General features: G+C 50.8%; 1 protein-coding gene across 1 annotated transcript; it reads right to left on the reverse strand.

Annotated features, from left to right (window-relative positions):
- Window positions 1-206: 206 nt before the first annotated feature.
- Window positions 207-25,688, reverse strand: CTDNEP1 (CTD nuclear envelope phosphatase 1). Its single transcript, XM_081887038.1, has 8 exons — window positions 25,417-25,688; window positions 13,209-13,275; window positions 12,947-13,065; window positions 10,783-10,854; window positions 7,081-7,197; window positions 6,108-6,219; window positions 1,788-1,872; window positions 207-1,017 (listed from the first exon to the last, which is right to left on the reverse strand). Exons 1-8 carry the CDS (start codon window positions 25,516-25,518, stop codon window positions 957-959), a joined length of 735 nt encoding a protein of 244 aa, XP_081743164.1. The 5' UTR covers window positions 25,519-25,688; the 3' UTR covers window positions 207-956.
- Window positions 25,689-25,697: the final 9 nt, after the last annotated feature.

Genomic DNA, 25,697 nt, shown 5'->3' on the forward strand with positions numbered 1-25,697 from the left:
ACTATAAATAACAGTGAACCCTGCTCTACCCCTACGCAGACAACACTCCCCCTGTGAAACCCCTAGCAATGTACAGGACTGAATATGGAAGGGAGATGAATTAAGATCTCAAAACCAGTTGTATGGCAAAACCAGCCAGCCACTCAACCATTGTGATCTTCTCCGGCCCCCCCCCCCCCATTGGCAATAAGAACTCCTGAAAATCATTTAGGGTTGTTGGGTTGTTGTTTTTTTTCCACCTCAGTTCAAGGCTATAATATCTCATCATTCGATCCCTCCCCGCCCCCCCAAAAAAAGTCAAAAAGAAAATAAAACAAGGGGCAGATTGGAAGGAGTGGCCTCCTCAACACAATTCCAATGGAGGAGAAAAAAGGGGGGAGGGAAGACACTCCTACTTCCACAAAAAAAGGGGACAAGACTTTGAGATGGGGGGTGGAGAAATTAAGCCAGGCCTGTCAATCATCTAAAAAATAGATGGCCTTAGATGAAAGGGCTACTCTCTTTATCAAGAGCGTAAGGGGAGGGAGAAGAAATGAAAACGAAGGAAAATAAGATCTTTGTACAGGGAGCTCGGTCTTTAAAATGAGAAAACGCAGCCTCGTCTCAAAGTGTCCGTCACACTCCTCCGTGCGGCTGGCTTGTTTCACCCCCTTTCTTGTACATCTGCCCCCCCCAAGCAATTGGTGCCATCGTGCCAATGGCGCCAGCCCCGCTTGCTGCCCTGCAAAGTCCTGGCCAGTCCCCCGGCAAGCGGGCGGGGCGATGGTCAGCGGCGCAGCTGGCTGGCGCAGGGAGAGGCGGGCGGGGCGCCGGCCGGCTCACTCCCAGCTCCTCCCCTCCTGGTTGGCTGAGTCCGGACACGTTCGCCAGAGTCCAAGCGACCAAGGCGGGGGGGTCACGATGGCGGGATAAGGCAGAGGTCGCGGGCCAAGCCCTGAAGAAAGGAGGAGCCACCGTCACCAAAGGCGATGCTGGTGCAGGTTTCGGCTCAGCACCGACCGCACGTCAGCTGTGAACCTGGAGGAGGAAGCGGGGGAGAGACAGAGTAAGAGCCACGCAAGACCTGCCAAGGCACAGTCTGACCCCCTCCTTTGGTAATCCTCGCAGACCTCTAGCCCAATGGTTGCCATTAATTTGATTTTGACTTGATTTTAGAATGCTGTGTTACTTTTATTGTTGTGAGCCGCTCTGAGCCTGGCTTCGGCTGGGGAGGGTGGGATATAAATAACTTATTATTATTATTATTTTCTTCCATTGGATTTGGTCCCGCACGTCAACCAGTTCTAGGGCAATAAATATTGCACTCGCGCAAAGCGACAAGCAGACTCAACAGCCTGCGCAAGAGGGGAGGAGACCGCATCTAGAACACCAAATTTGGGTCAAAAGCGCCGTTGTAGAATTGGAAACGGTCCAGAAAAATGCAATTGTGGAACTCCCAGCCACAGGAAGCAGCAATGGCCACTAGCTTGAATGGCTTTAAAAGCAGAGAAGGGCTACCGATGGCTGCTAGCCAGGATGACTATGTTCTCCCTTCACAGTCAGAGGCAGCAATGCTTCTGAATGCCAGTTACTGGAAACCGCAGGAAGGGAAAGGGCTCTTGCGCTCGGATCCTGCTCTCTGGTTTCCCCTTGGGGCATCTGGTTGGGCACTGAGAGAACAGAATGCTGAACAGATCCAGCAGGCTGTTCCTATGTTCTTATGAAAAACACAGACGCAGGGCTCTTCTAGAACAACTCACAGAATCCCCGTTCCCTTTTCACCTCCCAGCTCCACCCCAGAGCTTTACCTCAAGGCATCGAGCATGGGGAGCAAGTTGAGAAGTGCCGTGTCACTGGGATCGCTGAACCAGGACTTGATAGGTATTGCGTTATCTGCCGGACACACAAACACAACCGTCACTGCGCTTGAACCACACCCTAACCCCCTCTGACCAAACCTGGGCTTTGGGTTGAAAAACTTAAGATTGCTTGGGGGGGGGGGAGATACAGAAGGGGCTCATACAGCCGAAGAATCTTTTGCGTGCGCGCACACACACACACAAATCCCAAAGTGGAGAGTTTTAGCCTTGCCTTATTCCCAATGCACAAGCGCTGCAGGGGACTGAGCAGAGAACGCTTACATCATATTCCTGCATCACAAGGGATTGAAAGAGATGACCCCTTAGGATACCTTATTTTTTTTAAATTGTGAAAAAAATGTACGTATAGTTGCATCCGCAATTGCAGGTGTAATTTGTTTTAATGAAGGCCAGAGAAGACTGGTTTTCTTGGACCACATCAGATTGGCTTGCCGGATCTGCTTGAGCGGAACAGACAACTCCGAAAAGCGACAGGAAGACGAGAGAAGAACCCTTGCTGAATAGAAGCAGAGAACTAAGCAGGATGCTTCAATACCATCAAATGAAATAGTTTTCTCAGCTGGTGAAAATGAAGAACAAATTGTTGATGCCCTAAGATGGACATGACAGAAGTTATGAATGGACATTAGGAAAACCAAGACGGAGTGCAACAGATTGGAAACACATAATGTCGCTACGCAGAGCATCGGATATGGTGTTGGTCTGTGTGCGACAGCTGCCATCACCGCTGCTGGTTTGATCACTGAAGAAGACGAGAGACTTGCAGATGATCGCAATAAAGTCAAGAGCCCAAGAAAAAGTGATTAAATCCCTGGATCACAAATTTAATTATCTCTTGTCAGAGGGGTGAAATTGACTTCATTTTCTTTGATGGCTGCCAAAATAAAACTAATGTTATGCTGAAAGTGGACAATTCAGATCAGCTGCCCCCCAGAACAGAATCACCATAGTTTTCCGTGTATAAGACAATGATTTTTTATTATTATTTAAAAATAATGTTAAAAATTGGGGGTCGTCTTATACACGGATAGTGCTGAGGGGTGACGGGTGATTGGTTGCAGCTGTGAGCAGATTGTCAGTGGTGATTTGGCGGGTCATTGGTGGCTGTGGCAAGGCCGACTGTTGATTGGCTGCCGCTGCGGCAATTGTGTGGGCGATTGGCGGCGAGCGGGCAGACGATTGGTGGCTTTGGCAATTGTGAGCGTCGGTCAGGTGGGCGAGTGATTTTCGGCAATCCCCCCCAAAAAAAGCTCAACAACAAGATGAATTTTAACAGGGAGAAATGTAAAGTATTGCACTTGGGCAAAAAAAATGAGAGGCACAAATACAAGATGGGTGACACCTGGCTTGAGAGCAGTACATGTGAAAAGGATCTAGGAGTCTTGGTTGACCACAAACTTGACATGAGCCAACAGTGTGACGCGGCAGCTAAAAAAGCCAATGCAATTCTGGGCTGCATCAATAGGAGTATAGCATCTAGATCAAGGGAAGTAATAGTGCCACTGTATTCTGCTCTGGTCAGACCTCACCTGGAGTACTGTGTCCAGTTCTGGGCACCCCAGTTCAAGAAGGACACTGACAAACTGGAACGTGTCCAGAGGAGGGCAACCAAAATGGTCAAAGGCCTGGAAACGATGCCTTATGAGGAACGGCTAAGGGAGCTGGGCATGTTTAGCCTGGAGAAGAGGAGGTGAAGGGGTGATATGATAGCCATGTTCAAATAGATCAAAGGATGTCACATAGAGGAGGGAGAAATGTTGTTTTCTGCTGCTCTAGAGAAGCGGACACGGAGCAATGGATCCAAACTACAAGAAAGAAGATTCCACCTAAACATTAGGAAGAACTTCCTGACAGTAAGAGCTGTTCGACAGTGGAATTTGCTGCCCAGGAGTGTGGTGGAGTCTCCTTCTTTGGAGGTCTTGAAGCAGAGGCTTGACAACCAGATGTCAGAAGTGCTCTGATGGGGTTTCCTGCTTGGCAGGGGGTTGGACTCGATGGCCCTTGTGGTCTCTTCCAACTCTATGATTCTATGAACTCATGGTAATCTCCCCCCATTTTCTTAATTTGGAGTCCCCAAAAATAGGGGTCACACAGGGGCATGTTATACATGGAAAAATACAGTATTCTGTGAGAGGTGAGCCGGGTGGAAGACATCTCTACCCCTTCACTCAAAGAGAGAAAAACCAGCCGAAGTTATTGCTGATAATCTTGTGGATTTCATGAAGGGGGGCATTGAGATTGCAGGCTGTTGGAGGCAATTCTACAATTGTTAACACTGGCTCGGAGGGGCTGTAGAGGTCAAGCGTGGTCGTAAGCTGATCTGGTTGGTTTGTGCCCCCCACGCCAGCAAGTTACCCCTGCGACACTTGATCGCAGCACTCGATGGAAGACCTTGTCTAACAAGCAAGTAAGACAGATAACATTGGCAAGATGCTGCAGAACTTGAAATTGATCCTCCATGCACCAAACTCTCCATTGCAGGGCCTCTTCACTGAGTGGCAGTGTCGTAAAGGATCTGTTTAATGATCAAGCGCAGAGGTATCGGATCACACAGGCCATAAGGGCAGGGAAATAGGTCCAGTGAGCCATTCAAGGTGGTTAACAACAGCAAACGGGCTTTGTTGCATACGGGTTTCAAAACATGGCCTTAAAGGCAGAACCCTTAGCGATTTAAGACTGATACATGCATTGTCTGCATGTACTACACCTAGACAGCATCTTAAAAAGCAGAGACATCACCTTGCCAACAAAGGTCCGTATAGTTCAAGCTCTGGTTTTCCCAGGAGTGATGTATGGAAGTGAGAGCTGGACCATAAAGAAGGCTGATCGCCAAAAATGGATGCTTTTGAATTCTGGTGCTGGAGGAGACTCTGGAGAGTCCCATGGACTGCAAGAAGATCAAACCTCTCCATTCTGAAGGAAATCAGCCCTGAGTGCTCACTGGAAGGACAGATTGTGAAGCTGAGGCTCCGACTTTGGCCACCTCATGAGAAGAGAAGACTCCCTGGAAAAGACCCTGACGCTGGGAAAGATGCAGGGCGCAAGGAGAAGGGGACGATGGAGGACGAGATGGTTGGACAGTGTTCTTGAAGCTGCCAGCATGAGTTTGACCAAACTGCGGGAGGCAGTGGAAGACAGGTGGGCCTGGTGTGCTCTGGTCCAGGGGGCCACCAAGAGGCGGACAAGACTCAACAACAACAACACTACACCTGCTGATTCGACATCAGAGTAGAAGACTTTTGGGTGGAAATTTTGTTGAGGAGAGTTAGGCTGCAAAGAAGGTTGTGGTGGATGCTGTTTGGCCAACCATCCAGCGCTCAGCACGACACGCATTTAGCAAAATGTTAATCCCGACGCTCTTGTGCTCAGATGACCGTGAGGAGACGACAGCTGGTGTCCAAAAGATCGGTGACTTGAGGTGTGGAGATGACGACACACCGGGAGGAGATCTTTGTGTACATCCAAGGAAGAGGCTTTCCAGCAACCCCAGCACTTCATCCCTGTTGGAGCTGACAGACTGGTCCGACAGGCTATAGGAATCTCCTTTGACATATAAACTTGCTACAGTGGAAGTAAGTTCGCTAGCAAGCCCATACAAATTTCACAATGGCCTTGTCATGCTCAGTCTATAGCGAGGCACGTGAAACAAGTCACAGATTCAGCAGGTAGGGTGTAACTCATGAGGAACGTGAGGCGTGTATCAGAGGCCAAGAAGTCTGCGGCTGATGTCCAGGGATGCAACTTCTTGTTTGCATTTCTTCTTAACTGATGCCATTACTTCCTGATGTTGTTTCATGATTACAAGTGCGCTTAGGAGGATATGTTTCATGCAGAGAAACTAAAATGTTTACAGCATCACCTGACATTTTCCGAAGGTAAAATTAAAAATCTCTGGTTTACCGAAAGCAGTTTGTGAGCTTTTTAATCGAACGTAGGCTTACCAAGTACAAAAAGAATAGCAGATTTGAACTCCTCACACCTGGAAATGTGTTTTTAAGATGAATCGCTGAATATATCTGCAAGAATTCACCCCCTAAAATGGCATGTCCTCCTGTGGGAATGAGTGGCTGGTTCCTTAAGTCCCCGGGGACGGGAGTGAGCAAAGAGGAAGATGCAGCAGGCCCACCACGAGACACCCTGGGCTGCAGAGAGTGGCCCCTCACCCAGCAAGCAGACCGGTCAAGGCACAGGACACCACCCCTCACCCACCACCAATTTTCAATAGGGACGGCGGGTCTAGCCCCCTACCTGGATGGCTCCTGTAGGCTCCTGGCGAATTGTCCAGGATGACTATGCTGGACAGGTCGTTATGGACGACGGAAAGGTCTTTGATGTAACTGCCCAGCTCCAAAGTGCAGTGCTGGAAGGAGAGAAACGGGGGGGATATGTTTGCATACAGGACAGAAATAACAATCCTCTCTTAAACTGGACAGGGCTGCAGCTCACTGGTGGCAGGTGGGTGACTTTTGGAAGTCAGCTGGTAAGTTCACCAAACCTCAATCCATCACAGAAGATGAAGAGCCCCAGCCGAGTCTTCAGATTTCCTGCTTTCCCAGCAGAACGGCTTCTTCCAGAGTCCCACGGTTAAGGGGAAATCTCTTCTCCCGCACTGTTCGAAGTGTTCATTATTTCCAGGCACAAGGCAAAGCTAAACGCCACTATGGACTTTACACAGTTCTTCTGGTCTTTGAAGTGAGGATGCTTATGTACGGAGAGATCCGCTAACGCTATCACCCTGCTAGCTGACGCTGCTGTGTAAAACCCACAGCCTCCTCCACTGACTCTCACAGATTCAGAGTCGGACCTTGACAGCAAAGCAGGAGAGCATCAGAATCATAGCTGTCAACGTTTCCCTTTTTTAAGGGAAATTCCCTTATTCCGAATAGGAAAGGAAAGGGAAAAGTTGGCAGCTATGATCAGGAAAGGACTTACATAATGAAAGCAATGCCCCAGAGACTATTATGCCTGTCTCTGCATTCCTGAACCAATGGGAGGGTGAGCGACTCAGCCAGTCAAGTGCACGACCTTGCTGGCGTTGCTACGGTAACCCCAGTGCACCTGGTAGCCTTCTCTCAGAACATCCAGGTGTGCCCCTCATTTGGCAGCAAGCAAGCCGAAGCGGGGAGCCTTCCCCCTGAGCCACTGCTATATCACCACGGTGGACCCTTCTTCTCCCAACTCCACAGGCCCAACGTTCTGCCGTAAGGGGCAAAGGACTCACCTGTCTGTAGTATCTTCTCTTTAGGATGCTCCTATTATTGTCTAGCTTGTCGGCCACAGCAGAGCCATATATTTCCATGCTGGCTGTGAAGACCACCAGCTCATACCACTGGCTCACCTGAGTTGGTGGGAGGGGGAGAAGAAAAGGAAATGGAAAGTCAGAGGGGAGCTCCCTTTCTCCTTCACACACAAAAGGCCCCTTTCACTCTCACAGGCAGACGAAAGCCCAAGATTTCGGCAACTTTCACCCACACATCATCCAAGTTCAGACTTTCAGGAAACGCCATCTAATCTCCCCAAATCTTCCATGCCCTCCCAATACAGATTACATTTAAGCATCGCTTAAAACTTGTCGGTCTGAAAAGCTCTTTATGAACGGATTGTGGCACGGTTATTACGCCAGCCCCTCCAAAGAACGACAGCCAGGCAGAGTGCAGCAGGCACCCATTATTAGTCCTGCAGAAGCACCCCCTTCCGTTCTCAGCCCTTAACGGAAGAAGCTGCTTCCTGTTCATAGCTCCTATCGACCTGCAACAAGAGCCTTGTGATGCTTTTGGGGGCTTTCAATGAACACCTCTTCCTCTTTCCCAACCTCCTCCCCCCTGGCAGCTTCTCAGGTTCTGGCCAGCCCTCCCACTATCAAGTCTAAAGCTAAGTAATGATGGCGCCAGGCAAGCCTCCCTGGGGAGAGCATTACACAAGTGCGGAGCCACCACTAAAAAAGGCCCTGTTCTTGTGTTGCGACACCTGTGACGCAGGACCTCAGGGGATAGTTGCAGCGCCTGGGTTGGTGCATGTGCTTTTATGTATTCCATGATTTGCGCCCTTCCCTGGATTTGACGGAGATGGTGACTAGCCTTAGTAAACAAAGCAAAGCTCCAGGGGCCCGCTTCAAATTTTCCGAGTTTCCAGGAAGAAGGGGGAAGAGAGAAAGTGATGAGGAAAGGGACCCTAAAGAAGCTGGGACGAATTGCTTTGAGCAGGATTAACGCGGATTAGGCTAAACAGGTGCCGGCGATTAGAGGCAAGGCTGGCTGATCCAGTCGGGTCTGGGATCAGCTCTCCATCCTTGAACCAGACAAGGCAAGGGTGGAGCAGGACAGAATGGATTTAGCACACCACCTTCTTTCCCAGGCAGAGCTGGCTCTGGAAAGATCCATCCCTGGCGTGTGCATCACCTCGAAAGGCCAGCCAAGTTTAAGACATTTCTGGGTGATGCGTGTGGGCAACACACAACACAATGTCTTCCCAGTTGCCCTGGCTGCTCCTCCCCCCCCCCCATGTCACTACACCACCCTCTAAGTAAACTTTTCCCGAGCTGGAAGCCTCCCCATGTTTTAGACTACAACTCCCATCAGCCCCTGTCAACAGGGGCTGGTGGACAGGCATGGTGGAGGACAGAGTCCTTCAGCATTGGCAGTGCTTGGCAGTTTCTCCATGGAGCTCAGTGAGGGGAGGATGAGCCTCCCAACACAGTCCAGCTCAAGAGCGTGAAGCTGAGAGGCTTGGAAAACCCCCTCTGGACTGGAGGAGCACGCCCAGCGAATCAGTGGCAGTGCAGCGGTCACAGCTGTGGGTTCAAATTTGCCCTGGCCACGTGAAGCCCGCCGGGGTGAACTTGCAGGCCGGTTGCTATCACTCAGTCTAACCTACTTTTTGTAGGGTTGTTGCGACAATAAAAATATAGAGGGGCGGAGAATTGGCACGTCTTGGTCTCCTTGAAGGAAAGCTGGGATAGCAATGTTCTGCAGACACACAGCTCGGCTTCTCCTTTACATCTGCAGGTGTGGGAGTGGAAATGCTGGACTGATGTCTTGCCTCAGTAATGGACTGGAGGAGAGCCAATAAACTGAAGCTCAATCCAGACTGAGGTACTATGAGGGGGCTGTTTCCTAGACTGGACGGATGGGGGGGTGGCCTGCTCTTGAGGGGGGTTACACCTTCTCTGAAGGAGCAAGTATGCAGCTCGGGGGTCCTTCTAGATCAGGGGTAGGCAATCTAAGGCCCGGGGGCCAGATGCGGCCCAATTGCCTTCTGAATCCGGCCCACGGACGGTCCGGGAATCAGCATGTTTTTACATGAGCAGAATGTGTGCTTTTATTGAAAACGCATCTCTGGGTTATTTGTGGGGCATAGGAATTCGTTCATTCCCCCCCCCCCCGCAAAAAAAAAATAGTCCAGCCCCCCACATGGTGGTACGGAAGCTGTACTACCCAGGACAGGATGGGGTTGTGCAGAGTTGTTAAGGCAGCAGAGAGCATTGTTGGCTGCCCACTCTCCACCTTGGAGCAGATTTATGCCACAAGGTGCCATAGGAAGGCACTGGACATAGTAAAAGATCCATTGCATCCTGGTCACTGTCTCTTCGAGCTCCTGCCGTCGGGACGGAGATACAGGACGATGAAGACAAGAACGAGCCGTCTTAAGAACAGCTTCTTCTCCAGAGCGATCTCGGCCCTGAATGGGAAGCCTGGACTTTGAAAGTCATCTAATCTTCCTTGCTGTATTATACTGTATTGTTTTAATTAGTGTTTCTGTAGTTGTTTTGATTTTGTGTGGAGTGCCCTACTTGGGTGGATGGAGCAGCCAAGTAATTTCATGGTCCCCGAGAGGGGGCAATGACAATAAAGATATTATTATTATTATTATTATTATTATTATTATTATTATTATTATTATTATTATGGTCTGAGGGCTGGCTGACTGGCCCACAGGTGAAAAAGGTAGCTGACCCCTGTTCTGGATCCTTTGCCTTCCATCCACTACGGCTGGTGGACCAGCTGTACCCCTATCTGGACTGGGACAGCCTAAGATCTGTTGTCTATGCTCTGGAACCTTCAGGTTAGATTACTGCAATGCGTTATGCATAGGGTTGCCCCTGAAGACGGTCTGGAAACATCAGCTGGTGCAGAATTCAGCAGCCAGGTTGCTCACTGGACCTAGGATGCTTTGAGCCTATAACGCCAACCCTGGCCCAACTGCACTGGCTGCCAATTAGTTTCTGGGCCCAATTCAAAGTGCTGCTTTTGACCTATAAAGCTTTAAACGGCTTGGGACCGCCTCTCCCCATATGAACCAACAGATCATCTTCTGAGGCCCTTCTTCAAATGCCCCATCCATAAGAGGTCCAGAGGGCGGCAACACGAGAACGGGGCCTTTACTGCGGTGGCTCCCCACTTGAAGAATGCTCTCCCCCAGGGAGGCTCGCCTGACGCCTTTGTCACATATATTTAAGTCCCAGGCAAAAACGTTCCTCTTCTGCCTGGCTATTGATTAATTAAACAATCTATGACCTTCTAAATGGGGGCGGGTATTTTGTTGTTGTTGTCATTGTATGCATTTTTGTGCGTTTATATTGTAGGCTGCCCTGGGATCTTAGGATGAAGGGTGGTTTAGAAATTTAATAAATAATAACAATAATGGCAATGTTATACAGTACAGTGGTACCTCGGGTTAAGTACTTAATTCGTTCCGGAGGTCTGTTCTTAACCTGAAACTGTTCTGAACCTGAAGCACCACTTTAACTAATGGGGCCTCCTGCTGCCGCACGATTTCTGTTCTCATCCTGAAGCAAAGTTCTTAACCCGAGGTACTATTTCTGGGTTAGCGGAGTCTGTAACCTGAAGCGTATGTAACCCAAGGCACCACTGTAATCAATAAAATAAAATAAATAAAAGATCTGTCTCGAGCACAAGCTTCTTACCACTTCTAGGAAAAAGTCCACGTGAGGCCTCTTGTGTACAAAAAAGCGGACTGGATGTTTGTCTATGACAACCTGGAAACAGAGGAAGGCCTTTTAGTCAAAGCCTGGCAAAGTAAATGAAGCCCAGAGCCTTCTTGATGCTGTGGACTACAACAGCCGGAGGCTGAAGCTGATGGGAGTTGTAGTCCAACACCACCAGGAAATCGGCAGGTTGGTAAAGATAACTCACTGATAAGTACGTTTCCGAGCACAATTCAAAGTGTTGGTGCTGACCTTGAAAGCCCTAAACAGCCTTAAAGGCCCAGTAGACCTGAAGGAGCGTCTCCACCCCCATCGTTCTGCCCGGACGCTGAGGTCCAGCGCTGAGGACCTTCTGGGGGTTCCCTCACTGCGAGAAGCCAAGTTACAGGGCTCTATGTGGGGCTACCTTTGAAGGTGACCCGGAAACTACAACTAATCCAGAACGCAGCCGCCAGACTGGTGACTGGGAGCAGCCACCGAGACCATATAACACCGGTCTTGAAAGACCTACATTGGCTCCCAGTACGTTTCCGAGCACAATTCAAAGTGTTGGTGCTGACCTTGAAAGCCCTAAACGACCTCGGTCCAGTATACCTGAAGGAGCGTCTCCACCCCCCATCGTTCAAGCCGGACACTGAGGTCCAGCACCAAGGGTCTTCTGGCAGTTCCCTCACTGCGAGAAGCCAAGTTACAGGGAACCAGGCAGAGGGCCTTCTCGGTGGTGGCGCCTGCCCTGTGGAACGCCCTCCCACCAGATGTCAAAGAGAACAACAACTACCAGACTTTTAGAAGACATCTGAAGGCAGCCCTGTTTAGGGAAGCTTTTAATGTTTGGTGCATTACTGAATTTTAATATTTTGTTGGAAGCCGCCCAGAGTGGCAAGGGAAGCCCAGCCAGATGGGCGGGATATATATATATATTAAAAAAAACCAATTATCATCATTATCATCTTAAGGCTCCATAGCTGCCTCTGATCCTCAAAAAACGAGGCCAAACTCAGTCCCCAGTGGCTATTGTGGAAACTTCAGGGCTTCACCTAAGCCAAGGCAGCTGCTTTCTGAAGCCAGGACAACAGCCCTGGACCCATGAAGAATGCAGACTGGCTGGTGCAGAGATCCTCTGCTATGGCTGCGCCACCGCAAACTGGCTAAAGGTTGCAAACCCTCCCTGCTGCACCTTCGGGAAGCCAAGAGGCCGCCTCCTCCCTTGAGCCTACACACCTGCTGTCACTGGTGTGTGCAGGTCAGTAACCACAGAGTTCAAAGATGGAGTTAACTCTTTGTTAGCCTAAAAGCAGGGTCTCCACAGACTTGGCTGAGTGTCAGGCTCAGGCCTAATGAGCAAAACAGCTCATTCCCAGGAGTCTTCCTCCATGAAAACTAGTGGCAGAGGCTGAAAGTCCCCTCCTCTCCCCAGGGCTTTCCCCCAAGAAATCAGAGACAATATACCATATTTTTCCGTGTATTAGACGAGGTTTTTTGACTCAAAAATCATGTCGAAAAACTGGGGTTGTCCTATACACGGATAGTGGCGTTAGGGGGAAGCTGTGCCCCCCGCCAGCTGGTTTGCGGGCGCGCAACTCCCCCATGCCGCTGCGGGAGGCGCGCGCTCTAGGGGGCAGTTTCCCGCAGCGGCATGGAGGGGAAGCTGCGCCCCCCAGCCAGCTGGTTGGCAGCCCTTGCTCTAGGGAGCTTCCTGCCCACAGTGGCATGGGGGGAGCGGCTGCCCACTTTGCCAACCCCCTGCAACGGCCCTGCTGGGGTGATGGCGCATGCAATTCCCCCTTTAAAAAAGCTCAAAACTTTGGGCCATCTCCCCTCATTTTCTTTAAATTTAGTCCCAAAAAATAGAGGGGCGTCTTATACACCGAGAAATACAGTATGTGTATCGTCAACCTCTCCGCCTGTCTCCTGGGCTCCCACCCTTCTGTTTTTTTCTCTCCCAGCTCACTAAGCCCTGTTACCCCTTCGGCTTCCGACACCTCCTCCTCCCAGTTTCCTTGCTCTTGACCACTCGTCATCATCCCACCCCCAATCCCTGGGCTCTGAGCCTTCCTCTCTGGGTCCATTCCCCTGCGTCCAACCAGCCCCTGCTACCTGCGCCCCCCGCGCCCAGCTCCTCCCGCACCCAAGAACGGCTCACCTTAAGGATGAAGTCGGGCGGAGTGCCAGGCCTCACCGTGGGCCGCAGGACTCCGTCGTGATGGGAGTGGATCAGCGTCTCGTCCAGGTCGAGCACAAGGATCTTCCTCTTCACCTGGTCTGGTGGAGGTGGGGAGAAGAGCGTCAAGGCAAACAGCTCAGTGCCCTACACACCTCCCTCCTTCCAGTGCTCTGGGGAGAGCCTGGGCCAGGGGGAGGGAACCAGGGAGACGACCCCCCCCTCCACGGGGCAATGTACTTACTGAGGCGCTCCCGTGAAACTTTGGAAAGGGGAAGAATGTCATAGCGCACCGTCTGATACTGGATCACCTGCCGGACAGACACAGGAAAAGAGGGGGTGAGTTTATAAAGAGTGGCCCAGAAAGAAGACCTGAAGGACCAGTGTTAGAAATTAGGCAGGTGCCAGGCGCATTTTGCGACCAGCACTGGTCCAACTGCAGCCCCGTGGAGATCTCTGGATGCCAGGTTAGTGACAGACATTTCCATCTGGCTGGCCCCTCAAACTTTCTTAAGCAGGTGAGCTCATTTCTTGCATTTATCTCCCACCTTTTCTGCCGAAGAATACATGGTTCGCTCCGCTCATCAATTAATCCCTACAACGACCCTGTGAGGTAGGTGAAGAGGCTGCAACTGACTCCAAGGTCACTCAGGACTGTGCAGGGATTTGAACCCGGAACTCCCAAGTCCTCGTCCGACACACGCACCACTGCAACCACCCTGACTTCCTAGAATCCTTCTGCTATGGGGCAGCTCTATAAATTAAGCGGGTAAATAAATATGCGGGGAGCAAAATGTCACATAGAGAGGCATCTGAAATATTTTCTTTGAAGCTTTAATTTCTTTTATTCAGGATTGGTTGACTGGATGTAAACCACTTTGAGATATATGTAAAGCGGTATAAAGGTAAAGGTAAAGGGACCCCTGATCATTAGGTCCAGTCGTGGCCGACTCTGGGGTTGCGGCGCTCAGCTCGCTTTACTGGCCGAGGGAGCTGGCGTACAGCTTCCAGGTCATGTGGCCAGCAGGACTGAGCCGCTTCTGGAGAACCAGAGCAGCGCACGGAAACGCCGTTTACCTTCCCGCCGGAGTGGTACCTCTTTATCTACTTGCACTTTGAGGTGCTTTCGAACTGCTAGGTTGGCAGGAGCAGGGACCAAGCAATGGGAGCTCACCCCGTCATTGCGGGGATTTGAACTGCCGACCTTCTGATCGGCAAGTCCTAGGCTCTGTGGTTTAACCCACAGCGCCACCCGCGTCCCTTTTAAAGCGGTATAGAAATGAAATTAATAATAATTTGCACTGCGTGAACAAAACAGCGCCTAGACATTCTCTCGTGGCGACCATAGCTGAGGTTCAAGGTGCCCTTTGGCGATTAGCTTATATATACGAATTTCTAACATTGCAAAAGGCAGGACACTCAGGCCAGAAGAGCTGGATATCAAGAGAGGCTATCTGACCTTGCCTGCATCACCTCCCTAACCAAGCCGCTTATTCCAGGCCCAGCTGAGAGAGGCAGGTGTCACTACTGATATGGACAGCCTCCAGGATACCTTTGTGACTGACGCCTTTGCAGGTTTAGGACTTTTTAAAAGGAAAACCCCACAGCAATCAGGCTTGCACCTGGCGTTCAGCCGTTTTGAAAGCCAACCCCCTCTTCCTACTTCCAAGGAAACCGCTATGAACTGGGCAGCCTGGCCACTCGCTCATTTCTGCTGAATTCTGCTCAGCAGGAAAAGGGTGTCACTCCAAGCAGCCTGGAAAGGAGAAGCTGGGTGAGACGTGCAGGGCAAGGAGCAGGCTGCGTGTTTCCCACACATTTGAGGAGCTCGCTGGACGTGACCAAAGGAGCCAGCCATGGCCTCCCTCAGGCTAGCCTACCTCTCAGGGTTGTTGCTGCAGGGATTAAATTGGGATGGAGAGAGAGAGAGCCATATACGCCACCTTGGAAGAGAGGGTACAAATGCAACAAATGGCAAAACAAAAGTTACAGCCACCAGAGTATTCTGGACCAGCGGAAACATTATACAGAGAATCCCGCAAGCTAATAATAATAATAAATTTTATTTATACCCCGCCCTCCCCGGCCAGAGCTGGGCTCAGGGTGGCTAACACCAGTAAAATTACAGTAAAAACATAATAGGGGGAAAAACCCAATTTAAAATACAGGTTAAAATGCAATTTAAAATGCAGCCTCATTTTAAAAGTAGCCCATAGATCGAAACGTAAGGGGAGGGAAACATAAGGGTCAGACCGAGTCCAAACCAAAGGCCAGGCGGAAAAGCTCTGTCTTGCAGGCCCTGCGGAAAGATGTCAAGTCCCGCAGGGCCCTGGTCTCTTGGGAAAGAGTGTTCCACCAAGTTGGGGCCAGTACGGAAAAGGCCCTGTCCCCAGTTGAGACCAATCTAACCACCTTGCAACCTTCAAGGTGTTGTCATTTGTGGACTTTAAGGCCTCTGTGGGGCATACCAGGAGAGGCGGTCCTGTAGTTCTCAGGTATCCTCCTCGCACAGCCTCAAATTCCCTCTCAAATCTCTTGCCAAAAGACCTTCCGTCCTTTGGGTTTGTTTTTTCAAAGTGCCAGAACAAAAGAAGCTGCCTTGTACCAGTTTGGTCTATTTGTCCACAGGGCCTAGTACCACTTGCTCTGACCGGCAGAGGCAGACAGATCCCATCACCTTCCGGCAGAGATCCTTTTAGCAGAAGGCGGCCCCAGGGATAAAACCTTCTGCATGCCAAGCAGTTGCCCTGCCGCCGAGCCAAGGGCCCTCTCCTTAAACAGAGACCGGTGAAGGGACTGAGCTCTGAACCAAAAGGCCTGCATTAAGTCGCTTTTGCCCTGAGCAAATTCTTTTAGGCAAGTCGAAATCCCCAGTCTCTGTCCCAGCCGGTGGGAGGAGAACACTGACCCACCCTCCAAGGAGGCCGTCAAGGAAGGATTCTTGGCGCAAGGCGCGTGAAACCCTCTGGACGCTCGAAACGCTCTGTCTGCATTCCAGGTGTGCCGAAGTTCACCTGGTGGCGGTGCCTGGAACTCCAGCAGCACCGGCGGAGTCCATAGCTGGTCAACGTTTCCCTTTGTTATTTAACCTAAATCCCGCTACCTGTCCGAATTCCTGTATCAGCTCCAGTGCTTTTACTGCACTGGATTCTGGGTCTTCTAATGTCAATGCTAAATCATCAGCAAAGGCTTTTAATTTATATTGTTTGTAATACCTTTAATTTGTTCATCTTTTCTAATCATACTTAGCAAGACCTCTAGGACTGAAATAAACAGCAGAGGGGAAAGTGGACACCCTTGCCTGGTTCCCTTCTCAATTCTAATTTCCTCCGATACCACGTTCTTTACAATGATTTTAGCTTTTTGTTCTTGATGGATCGCTTTAATACCATTTGAAAAATCTTGACCAACTCCCATACTCTCAAAGTTATATAACAAAACTCCAGGATACATTGTCAAAGGCCTTCTCAGCGTCAATAAACATTAACATTGCTTTGCAGCTATATATCCACAACATTTCCCTTTTTTAAAGGGAAATTCCCTTAGTCCAAATAGGTTTCCTTGCAAGAAAAGGGAAAAGTTGACAGCTATGCACCGGACCTGCCTCAGAGGCCAGGAAGGTAGCCAGATTGCTGTCTGACTGATCAACAAACCACTTCCAGAAGCTATCATCAAAGCGGTGAAAAGGGGGAAAGGATTACACACCAGAAGTCGTTTCTACCATTGTACAGTTAAAATGCCGCCATCTACCTTTGGGGAATCGTAGAACCTTAGTGTGGGAAGGGACTCTGAGGGTCATCCAGTCCAACCCCCCCGCAATGCTGCAGGAATCTCAACCCCACCTCCATAGTTACGAGGCAGGAACGCTTCTCAATGCCAGTTGCTGGAGACCACAGAGTGCGGAGAGTGCTCTTATATGGGGATTCGAACCCGTTTCACAGTTCAGCACTCTAACCCATGGGTAGGCAAACTAAGGCCCGGGGCCCCGATCCGTCCCAATCACCTCTCGTGCGTCTTCTGAGTCCCCTCTTTTCCACCCAACTCCTTCAACTGTCCCTCATCAGGACTGGTTTCCAGACACTTTATAGCATGGGGAGGCAAACTAAGGCCCGGGGCCGGATTCAGTCCAATCGCCTTCTCAATCCGGCCTGCAGACGGTCCGGGTATCAGCGTGTTTTTACATGAGAAGAATGTGTGCTTTTATTTAAAATGCATCTCTGGGTTACAGTGGTGCCCTGCAAGACGAACGCCTCGCAAGACGGAAAACCCGCTAGACGAAAGGGTTTTCCGTTTTGGAGGCGCTTTGCAAAACGAATTTCCCTATGGGGTTGCTTTGCAAGACGAAAAAATCTTGCGAGTTCCCGCGGGTTTTTTCCGCTTTTTTCCCCCTTTTCCTAAGCCGCTAAGCTGCTTAACAGCTGATCCGCTGATAAGCCGCTTAACAGCTGATCGCTAAAAGCTGCTAGACCACTAATAGCGCTAATCCGCTAAGCTGTCAATGGGCTTGCTTCGCAAGACAAAAAACCGCTAGACGAAGAGAATCGTGGAATGGATTCTTTTCGTCTTGCGAGGCACCACTGTATTTATGGGGCATAGGAATTCATTCATTTTCCCCTTCAAAATATAGTCCGGCCCCCCACAAGGTCTGAGGGACAGTGGACCGGCCCCCTGCCGAAAAGGTTTGCTGACCCCTGCTCTAACCCCTGCAACGCACTGCCTCTTACGTAAGGCCCCCAGCTGCAGAATTTCCGCACTGAGAGTGCAGAACGCCTTCGGAGATTCACACGATGCCTCCTGGAGCATCTCCTGGGGAAAGGAGGCCTATAGGAAATGGGATGGGTAGAGCTCAGAGCCCATGCCAGGGAACGCCACTGAAGCTGCCAAAGCCCTCTCCGGTTTGGAGGGTCTCCGACAGCCACAGAGGGCAGGTAAGGTCTCAGCTGCCCGCCAGAGCTGCCCGCACTGGGCCAGAGAGGCCAATGGAGTGACTCTCCTCATCTTGTGCTTGTCCAGATCTATTTTTGCCTTCCACCTGCTGCTTTTCCTCAAAAGGCTCCTCTGCAAGGGCACATAGATGGCCGCAGGCCCAGGGGTCTGTCTCTCGCTCTCTCCTTACCCACCCACACTCGCTCACACGACAGCTGCCCCCTCAACTGCCCTTGGCAGGCACCTGCAAGTCCCATGCCTGCGGCCGACACCCTCCCGCCCCACGTGGTCCCCTCCCAAATTTAGCCAGGGCAGCCTCTTGCAACTGGGAAGCCAGCCAGAGGCCAGGAGGGCCCTATCCCAGAAGAAGGCACAGGAACTGGGGGCTGGAAGGAGAGAGAGAGCGGGGATTGGAGGCCCAGCAAGGAAACAGAGCAACCTCGGGGTGGAGTGGGGGGAAATCAAAGAGCAGCATGGCCCCCAAACCCTTATCGTGGGGGCAGCCTTGTCCTGCGCGCGCTCTCTCTCTCTCTCTCTCTCTCTCTCCTACACACATTTGGTGAGAGGCCGTCTGGGGCCATGGCAGCAGATACTACAGTTTAGCTCCATGTTTCTCAAACTTGGGTCCCTGGCTGTCGCTGGAATACAATTCTCATCACCCCTGGCCACTGGTCCTGCTAGCTAGGGGTGATGGGAGTTGTAGTCCAACCACAGCCGGGGACCCCAGTTTGAGAAACACTCTAGCTAGCCCTTCCTATGCTTTGACCTGACACCCAGTGTGGCAGAGCGGTTAAGAGTGCTAGACTCAGCCAGTGTTAAAATCTCACGATATATAAGCCGGGTGCCAAATGGCATCTTAAATTTAGGTTGCCGTCACTAAACAATGCTGTCCAGGGTTGCAAAGACTGCGGAGAGAATAACTGGGTGCCCTCTTCCCACCTTGGATCAAATCTACGTTTCCAGGTGTCATAAGAAAGCTGCAGAGATAGTGCAGGATAGTGCGCACCCCGGAAATGATCTCTTTCAGCTTCTGCCTTCTGGAAGAAGGTACAGGGTTATAAAGACTAGGACCAGCTGCCTGAGAAACAGTTTCTATCCAAATGTGATTTTGGTTTAAAACGCAGTGTAAGGTAGTCTCTGCGGGAGTATATTGTATTTAATTATGGGGTATCAGAGTTTTTAGGGGGTCAACCAGGCTGGGATAGCTGGGATAGCAGGCTTGTTGGTTTTTGAATGTCTGATGTAGATTTTTTTCAATTTCGTTGTTCTGTATGGGACAATGACAATAAAGATTATCGTATCGTATCGTAAATGACCCTCAGGGTCCCTTCCAATGCTATGATTCTCCGATATCAACTACATTGCTTGACTGCAGCTTGCTCTTACAACAATTCACGTGGCCCAGTATTCAAGAAGGAGAAACACCGGTGAAATGGAAATAGTATTAACTAGGGACTAAGGCAGAGGTTTTTAAACTGCGATTGCTAACCTGGTGCCCCAGAATCTCTGCATAGTGGCAACTGGACCTGTGCTAGTAGCAAAATTTGCCTGGTGCCTGGCTGATTCCTAACACTGCTCTCAGGCTAACCTACCTCGCAGGGTTGTTGGGAGGATAAAGTGGGGGTGGTGGAAGATGTATGTACACCTCCTTGAGCTCCTTGAAGGGATATAAATGTCGTGAATAAAACACATCCTCTTCTCACACAGACAGAAAAGTTGGCAGAGAAGTGTACGCAGAAGAAGTCAAGAGTCCAAGCCTTGAAGCCTATGTGGCTGTGAGCGTGATCCAGGAAGAGGCAGATTTCTTGCCTCTGGGGGGGCACCTATTCCTTCCCCCTCTTATCAAGCAGATGGTGGAGGGAGGGGTTTATGAGGCACAGGTGGACTTAAGGAGATCCAACCTTCCACTCCAGAGTAACCCCACTCCCCCTGGTTGCTCTCGTAAAGACGGACTGAGAAACTAAACCAGAGGCTCCACTTCCTCTCCAAGTCGCTGGGGCCTCAAAGTGCAGAACCTCACCATCACTTTGACAGAGCTTCGGAACTTGTTGTGAAAGGAAGTTTCTGGGGTTTCGTGTTGACAAGTGGGTTGTTATTTTTTAAAAAGAAAGAAAGAAAGCCTGAATGCATGTAAGTTTTCTCTTACTAAAGGGAGGCTGAGGAACAAGGAGAAAAGAAGCCGAGTGAACAAAGAGATGGCTTTTGCACTCCCCGTGTCACACATTGTTTGGGTTTGTGCTCTGGGTGGGATGGAAAAGGATGCCCTTGGCCGACTGACCCAGAAAGACAGACACCTTGCCTGGCCTGGCGTCATTTCCGAGCACAACTCAAAGTGTTGGTGCTGACCTTTAAAGCCCTAAACGGCCTCGGTCCAGTAGACCTGAAGGAGCGTCTCCACCCCCATCGTTCTGCCCAGACACTGAGGTCCAGCTCCAAGGGCCTTCTGGCGGTTCCCTCCTTGCGAGAAGTGAGGTTACAGGGGACCAGACAGAGGGCCTTCTCGGTAGTGGCACCCGCCCCGTGAAACACCCTCCCTTCAGATGTGAAGGAAATAAGCAGCTATCCTATCTTTAAAAGACATCTGAAGGCAGCCCTGTTCAGGGAAGTATTTAATATTTAATGCTGTGCTGTTTGTAACATTTGATTGGGAGCCGCCCAGAGTGGCTGGGGAAACTCAGCCAGATGGGCAGGGTATAAATTATTATCATTATTATTATTATTATTATTATTATTTGCTAGCCATTTCTTCGGGTTAACAGATGAGCCTGACAATTCCTCAAGAACCCGGCACAACGCGCCATTCAGCTCCCAGCTTCACCCGCCACAAATTTCACCCTGGACCTCCACATTCAAGTGCTAATTCTGCAGTGGCACCTGGAGAAGCCCACTTCTGCCCAGGGCCCTCCGTGCTCGGGCTCCTAGAAGCTCAGCGCTGGAGTCTAGGAAAAGGAAACATCCGAAGTGCGGGTATTAAAATTAACAGCAAAAGCGTTGCCTTGTCTATTGTATGATGGTTGAGGCTGTCACCAAGCCACTCTCATTATTTCTCCTGATGTGACTGCTCCCTGCCCTCTCTCCTCAGAAGTCTGCCTCTGAAGAAACTTCAGCTGGTGTAGAATTCGGCAGCCAGGTTGCTCAACGCAGCAAGAAGGTTTCAGCGTGTAACACTACGCTGGCTGCCAATTAGTTTCTGGGACCACTCCAAAGTGCTGGTTTTGACCTATAAAGCCTTAAACAGGTCAGGACCATAATACCTCAAGGAGCACCTCTCCCCATATGAACCAAGCCAGACCCTGTGGTCGTCATCTGAGGCCCTTCTTCATGTGCCTTCTCCACAAGAGGTCCACAGGGCAGCCACACGAGAACAGGCCTTTTCTGCAGTGGCCCCCAGTTTGTGGAATGCTCTCCCCAGGAAGGCTCACCTGGCACCTTCATTACATATCTGTCAGGGAACTGCCATCGGAGCCAGAGGCGGAGGGAAGGCTCCAGAGGGATGCCGGAGAGGGTCCCAGTAGGGAGAGAGGCAGCCCATCTGCTGGGGAAGGAAATCAGCGTAACACCAGTGGAGAAGGGGGGCAGAAGGGGGAATCGGCGAGGGGGCTCCAGGACTCCTCGCCGGAGACCAGTGGGGAGAGCACGGGTCCTCCACTGCCCACACCCTCCCTGCGCAGAAGACTTCTGCGCAGGGAGAGTAGGAGGAGACTAGGCGTCAAAGAACTTCTTTGCTGGAAGAAGTTCAAGAAACGCCCACTGACGGATTCTGCCAGCGATTGAGACAGCCACGGGTGAGAGGCTGTCCAGACAGAAAGGGTTCACCCAGGTAACCTAGCCAGGAGTGGCGACAACTTACGCACGAGCAACCCCTAGAACCATTACAATATCTTTAGGCACCAAGCAAAACTGTTTCTGTATAACTAGGGCTTTGGCTGATTCTATGGTCTTTTAAATATGTTCAGGCCACGGGAGGACTTATTGGTTTGATTTTGTTCTTGTTTTTATTATGTATTTTCTGCTCTCATTTTGCATGTTTATGTTGTGAACCGCCCTGGGATCTTCGCATGAAGGGTGGTATACAAATTTAACAAGTAAAATTAATAAACTCCTGAGCTGCCTTGGAAGAATCCAACATCCCCTTTGCTTCTCCCCTAGAAGGGGAACCGACACTCCCAATCACAACCTTTCTGTTAGGAAGAACGTCCCCAGCCTCACTCAGGACTAGGCTCCCTCCACCCTTGGCAATCTGCCGCACTCCAGATACCCTGAACTACCACTCCCAGCCAGGACTAGGTTGGGGAAGGTTGGTCAACACCACCAGTCAGCATGGGGGGAAAGCAACTACTCTCAGGGGAGCAACCAGATGGATCGGGTGCATTTGGATAATCTGGAGGCGGTTGGGGTGTGTGGATGGTGGTCAACTAATTGAGGTTGAACCCCAACAAGACAGAAGTACTGTTTCTGGGGGACAGGGGGATTCACTGGTCCCGCATGAAGTAACAAGGACCAGGTGTGCAGCCTGGGAGTCATTTTGGACTCACTGCTGTCCATGGGGGCACAGGTCAATTTTGTGTCCAGGGCCTGGACAGAGCAGCTTGGGAAAGCTTAATAGATTCTCATGCCAGGGATAAAGCAGAGAGCAGGCAGTCTAAATGGGCTTCAGACCCTTCAGGTGCTCTCAACTCCCCGCAGTCTAAATAGGAATCCGAGGGAAACAAGGTAATATTTCATTGGGAGACTTCTCCCAAAGCACCCTGCCGTCGCTGACCCCAAGGAGGAGACCCAGCCTTATCCAGCAGTAGCTGTGCCTGGAAGGAAAGACAGCAAGTGGGAGTCACACAGGCACACACACACGGCACTCGCTTCCTTATATTTCTGCCAACAGCAAACTTTTGGAACACACACACGCGCCACAGTGAGGGCACGGCATCTCTGGTGCCCCACAGCTATCTTGAACGGCAAGTATTTTAAGCACTCCTAGAATGCTCCCTGGCAGCTGTCGCAGGACCAGAAGGGAGACCAAAGGGCTTCAAGGTAGCTCCTCTGCCTCGTGACATCCCAACCCATTTTCCTCCAAAACCAGTAATCCAAAACCAACATCCGTAGAAACCAGCCACACGGATATAAAATTATCAGTGTACCACCTGGTGATAAACTCCCTGCCATATGCTGGCAGCACCTAGACAAGAGCTGCTCCACACACACACACACCCCTACCCTCCACATATTTCAAATCTTCCAATATCTTATTAATCAAGTGTCAAAGAAACGGGCTCACGAACCAGTCTAGTTTGGGCTTGAAACTCTCAGGCGCAAACATGGCAACCTGCTTAGCTGTGAGTGTGGTGAAAGCTTCTCTTGCCTCCCCACGAACTCATGCTCCCGTTGCAACTGTCCCAGCATTCACCCAGTCAGGATTTATTTCAATTTTACACACAAGGTAACCAAGATGGAGTGATCCAAAGGAGAACCGTGCCCTAGAATCCTACGTCTAAATACTTGAACTGCACCGGCAGTCCTCAGCATGGTAGGGGCACAAGGAAGAAAACTTGGGAGAAGGAAAGCTGTACCTTTCATAATTAGGTACAGGTTGTCCCTCTCTCTCACAAACGCACACACAGCAACAACAATGGCTGTAGCTAAAGGAGCAGTCAAGCTTCTAACCAAACACTGAAATCTCCAGGATCTCAAGCTTCACACTTCCTGCCTCCATGAAAACCGAAGCACCCTGGTTTCCTCTTCCTCAAATCCCTTCTAATCTTTGTTAATAGAACCAATGGACCCCGATCTTGTTCCCACCCTCCAAAATCATCTGAAACAAACAAAAATGATGGAAATCAGATTGAAAAGCAGATTGTGACACCTCAGGATGGAAACTGCAAATAAAATTGTTTTGTAGTTCCTACTGCTTCTAGTTTCCTTTTCCTCCAGTCCCAGTTCACATATGGGGCAGGGGTGTACTGAACTGGAGTGTAAAACAGAAACTGCAAATGGGTGCCCTCCAGACACTGAGGATTACAACTCCGCCACCCCTAGCCAGCTTGGCCAAAGGACAGGGAAGATGAGGTTTGCAGCCTATGACCATCTAAAGATGTTGAGGGAGAAAATTAGGTGGCAATCCCTGCAGATTGATTCCTAAGGATATCTGGAAAAAGCACCCAAAGTTTGATGAAGCTGTGAGCTGAAGGAAAAGGAAACTGCACGGCACTATTAAGCATTGTAAGTGCATTAACCAATCAAAACAAGTTTTACAGACTTATAGTTTGGAAAGGAATTTCAGGCTCAACAGACAGGCCTGATGTTTTGTTTCAACTGAGCTCCCAATCTCAGAAATACCCTTCCTCTAAGGCCAAATGGGTTCATGGGGAAGAGTTACCCCCCCTTGTTTTGGTACCCCATTGTTTCCCTATAAACTACTTCTGCTGTGACCTAAAGAAGCCTTTTCCAACACTGTATGCTCCAGCTGTTTTGAACTGTAACTCTCCTGCAGCTGGTGGGAGCGATATTCCAAAACCAAGTTGGGAAAGGCTGGCTTTCAAGAAGCCACTTCAAAAGTGTTAAGTTACTACACTTTTAAACTTGGTGACAGGTTCACTCGCTGGTATTCACTATCTCCACTATCTGGGCGTGTGTGTGTTTTAGGGTACTTCTCGTTTTCTTTAAAGCTGAAACGGCACTTGCAAAACTTTTAGTAAAACATCCCCTACAGGGTCAATGGTGAGAAGCTGTAACCACTGGCTGAGAAACCATGGGCCAAATTTGAAAAGGCACTTGAACTGTCAACGAAGTCTGAAACCAGAGCATTTCCTCGTTAGCTCAATTTTAACAGCATCCGAACTGTTTGCCACAGCATCAACCACACACCAATCACTTTAGGGTACCTCCAGCAAGGGGAGACACCTGAGCCAAGGCTTTGGTACAAACCCCAGGCCAGGATTCTCAGCTCTACACTTGGACCTCACTCACACAAGCCAGTAAAACCCATACCCAGCAAAAGTCAACAAGGTGTGAAGTTGTTACAACCTTCCGCCCTGGCCAAACCTTCGGCCATGGAACTGGGCAGGTACGCACAAGGCAAGGTATGCACAAATATCTTCCTCTATGCACGCACACCCCCTCGAAACAACTCTTTCAAGGAAACAGGGAGCATGTATGTAGTAGCTATGGAGCTCGCAGGTAGAGCATCTGCTTTGCACGCAAAAGACACCCTGGAGAGTTGATGCCGGTCGGCACAAACAGCGAGCGAGGAGGACCAATGATTCTGACAGCAAGGCAGCTTCCTATGCTCTTATGTTGGGCTGGCGGAGGGTCACCCTGGTCGGGAGGGCAGAGAGGTGCAAAGCGAGGAGGATTCCCAGCTTGAGGCGACCCCACTCTCCCCCCCCCCGCGTTGAAGGCGGCCAGCGCCTGGCTTTGGAAAGGGAACGCTCGCTCTCTGCACGTCCTCAGAGGCACTCTCGCCCTTGGAGCTCTTTCCAACCCGGAAGCGACCCCCAGCCACCCAGCCCGGGGGTCGGGGAGGCGCTACTCACGGTGCGGGCCTGCCGCCGCAGCAGGTACAGCAGGAAGCCCCAGAGCTTGGCGGCGAAGGCGAGGAAGGCCCGGAGGCCCAGCAGGCACTGCGAGCGCATCATCCCGCCGGCGGGGCCCGCCGCGCCCCCGGCCCGGCCCAGCTCCGCCAGCTTCCAGCGGGGAAGGGAGGCCGGGCGGAAGGAAGGAAGGGAAGGAGGGGGGAAGGGGAAAGCGAGGCGGGCGAGGGGCCGCCGCCCTCCGCCTCAGCCCGTGCCCGCGGGCGCCGCCATCTTAGCTCCCC

This window comes from Podarcis melisellensis (assembly GCF_964234715.1).
Source record: "Podarcis melisellensis genome assembly, chromosome: 13".
Lineage (NCBI taxonomy): Eukaryota > Metazoa > Chordata > Lepidosauria > Squamata > Lacertidae > Podarcis > Podarcis melisellensis.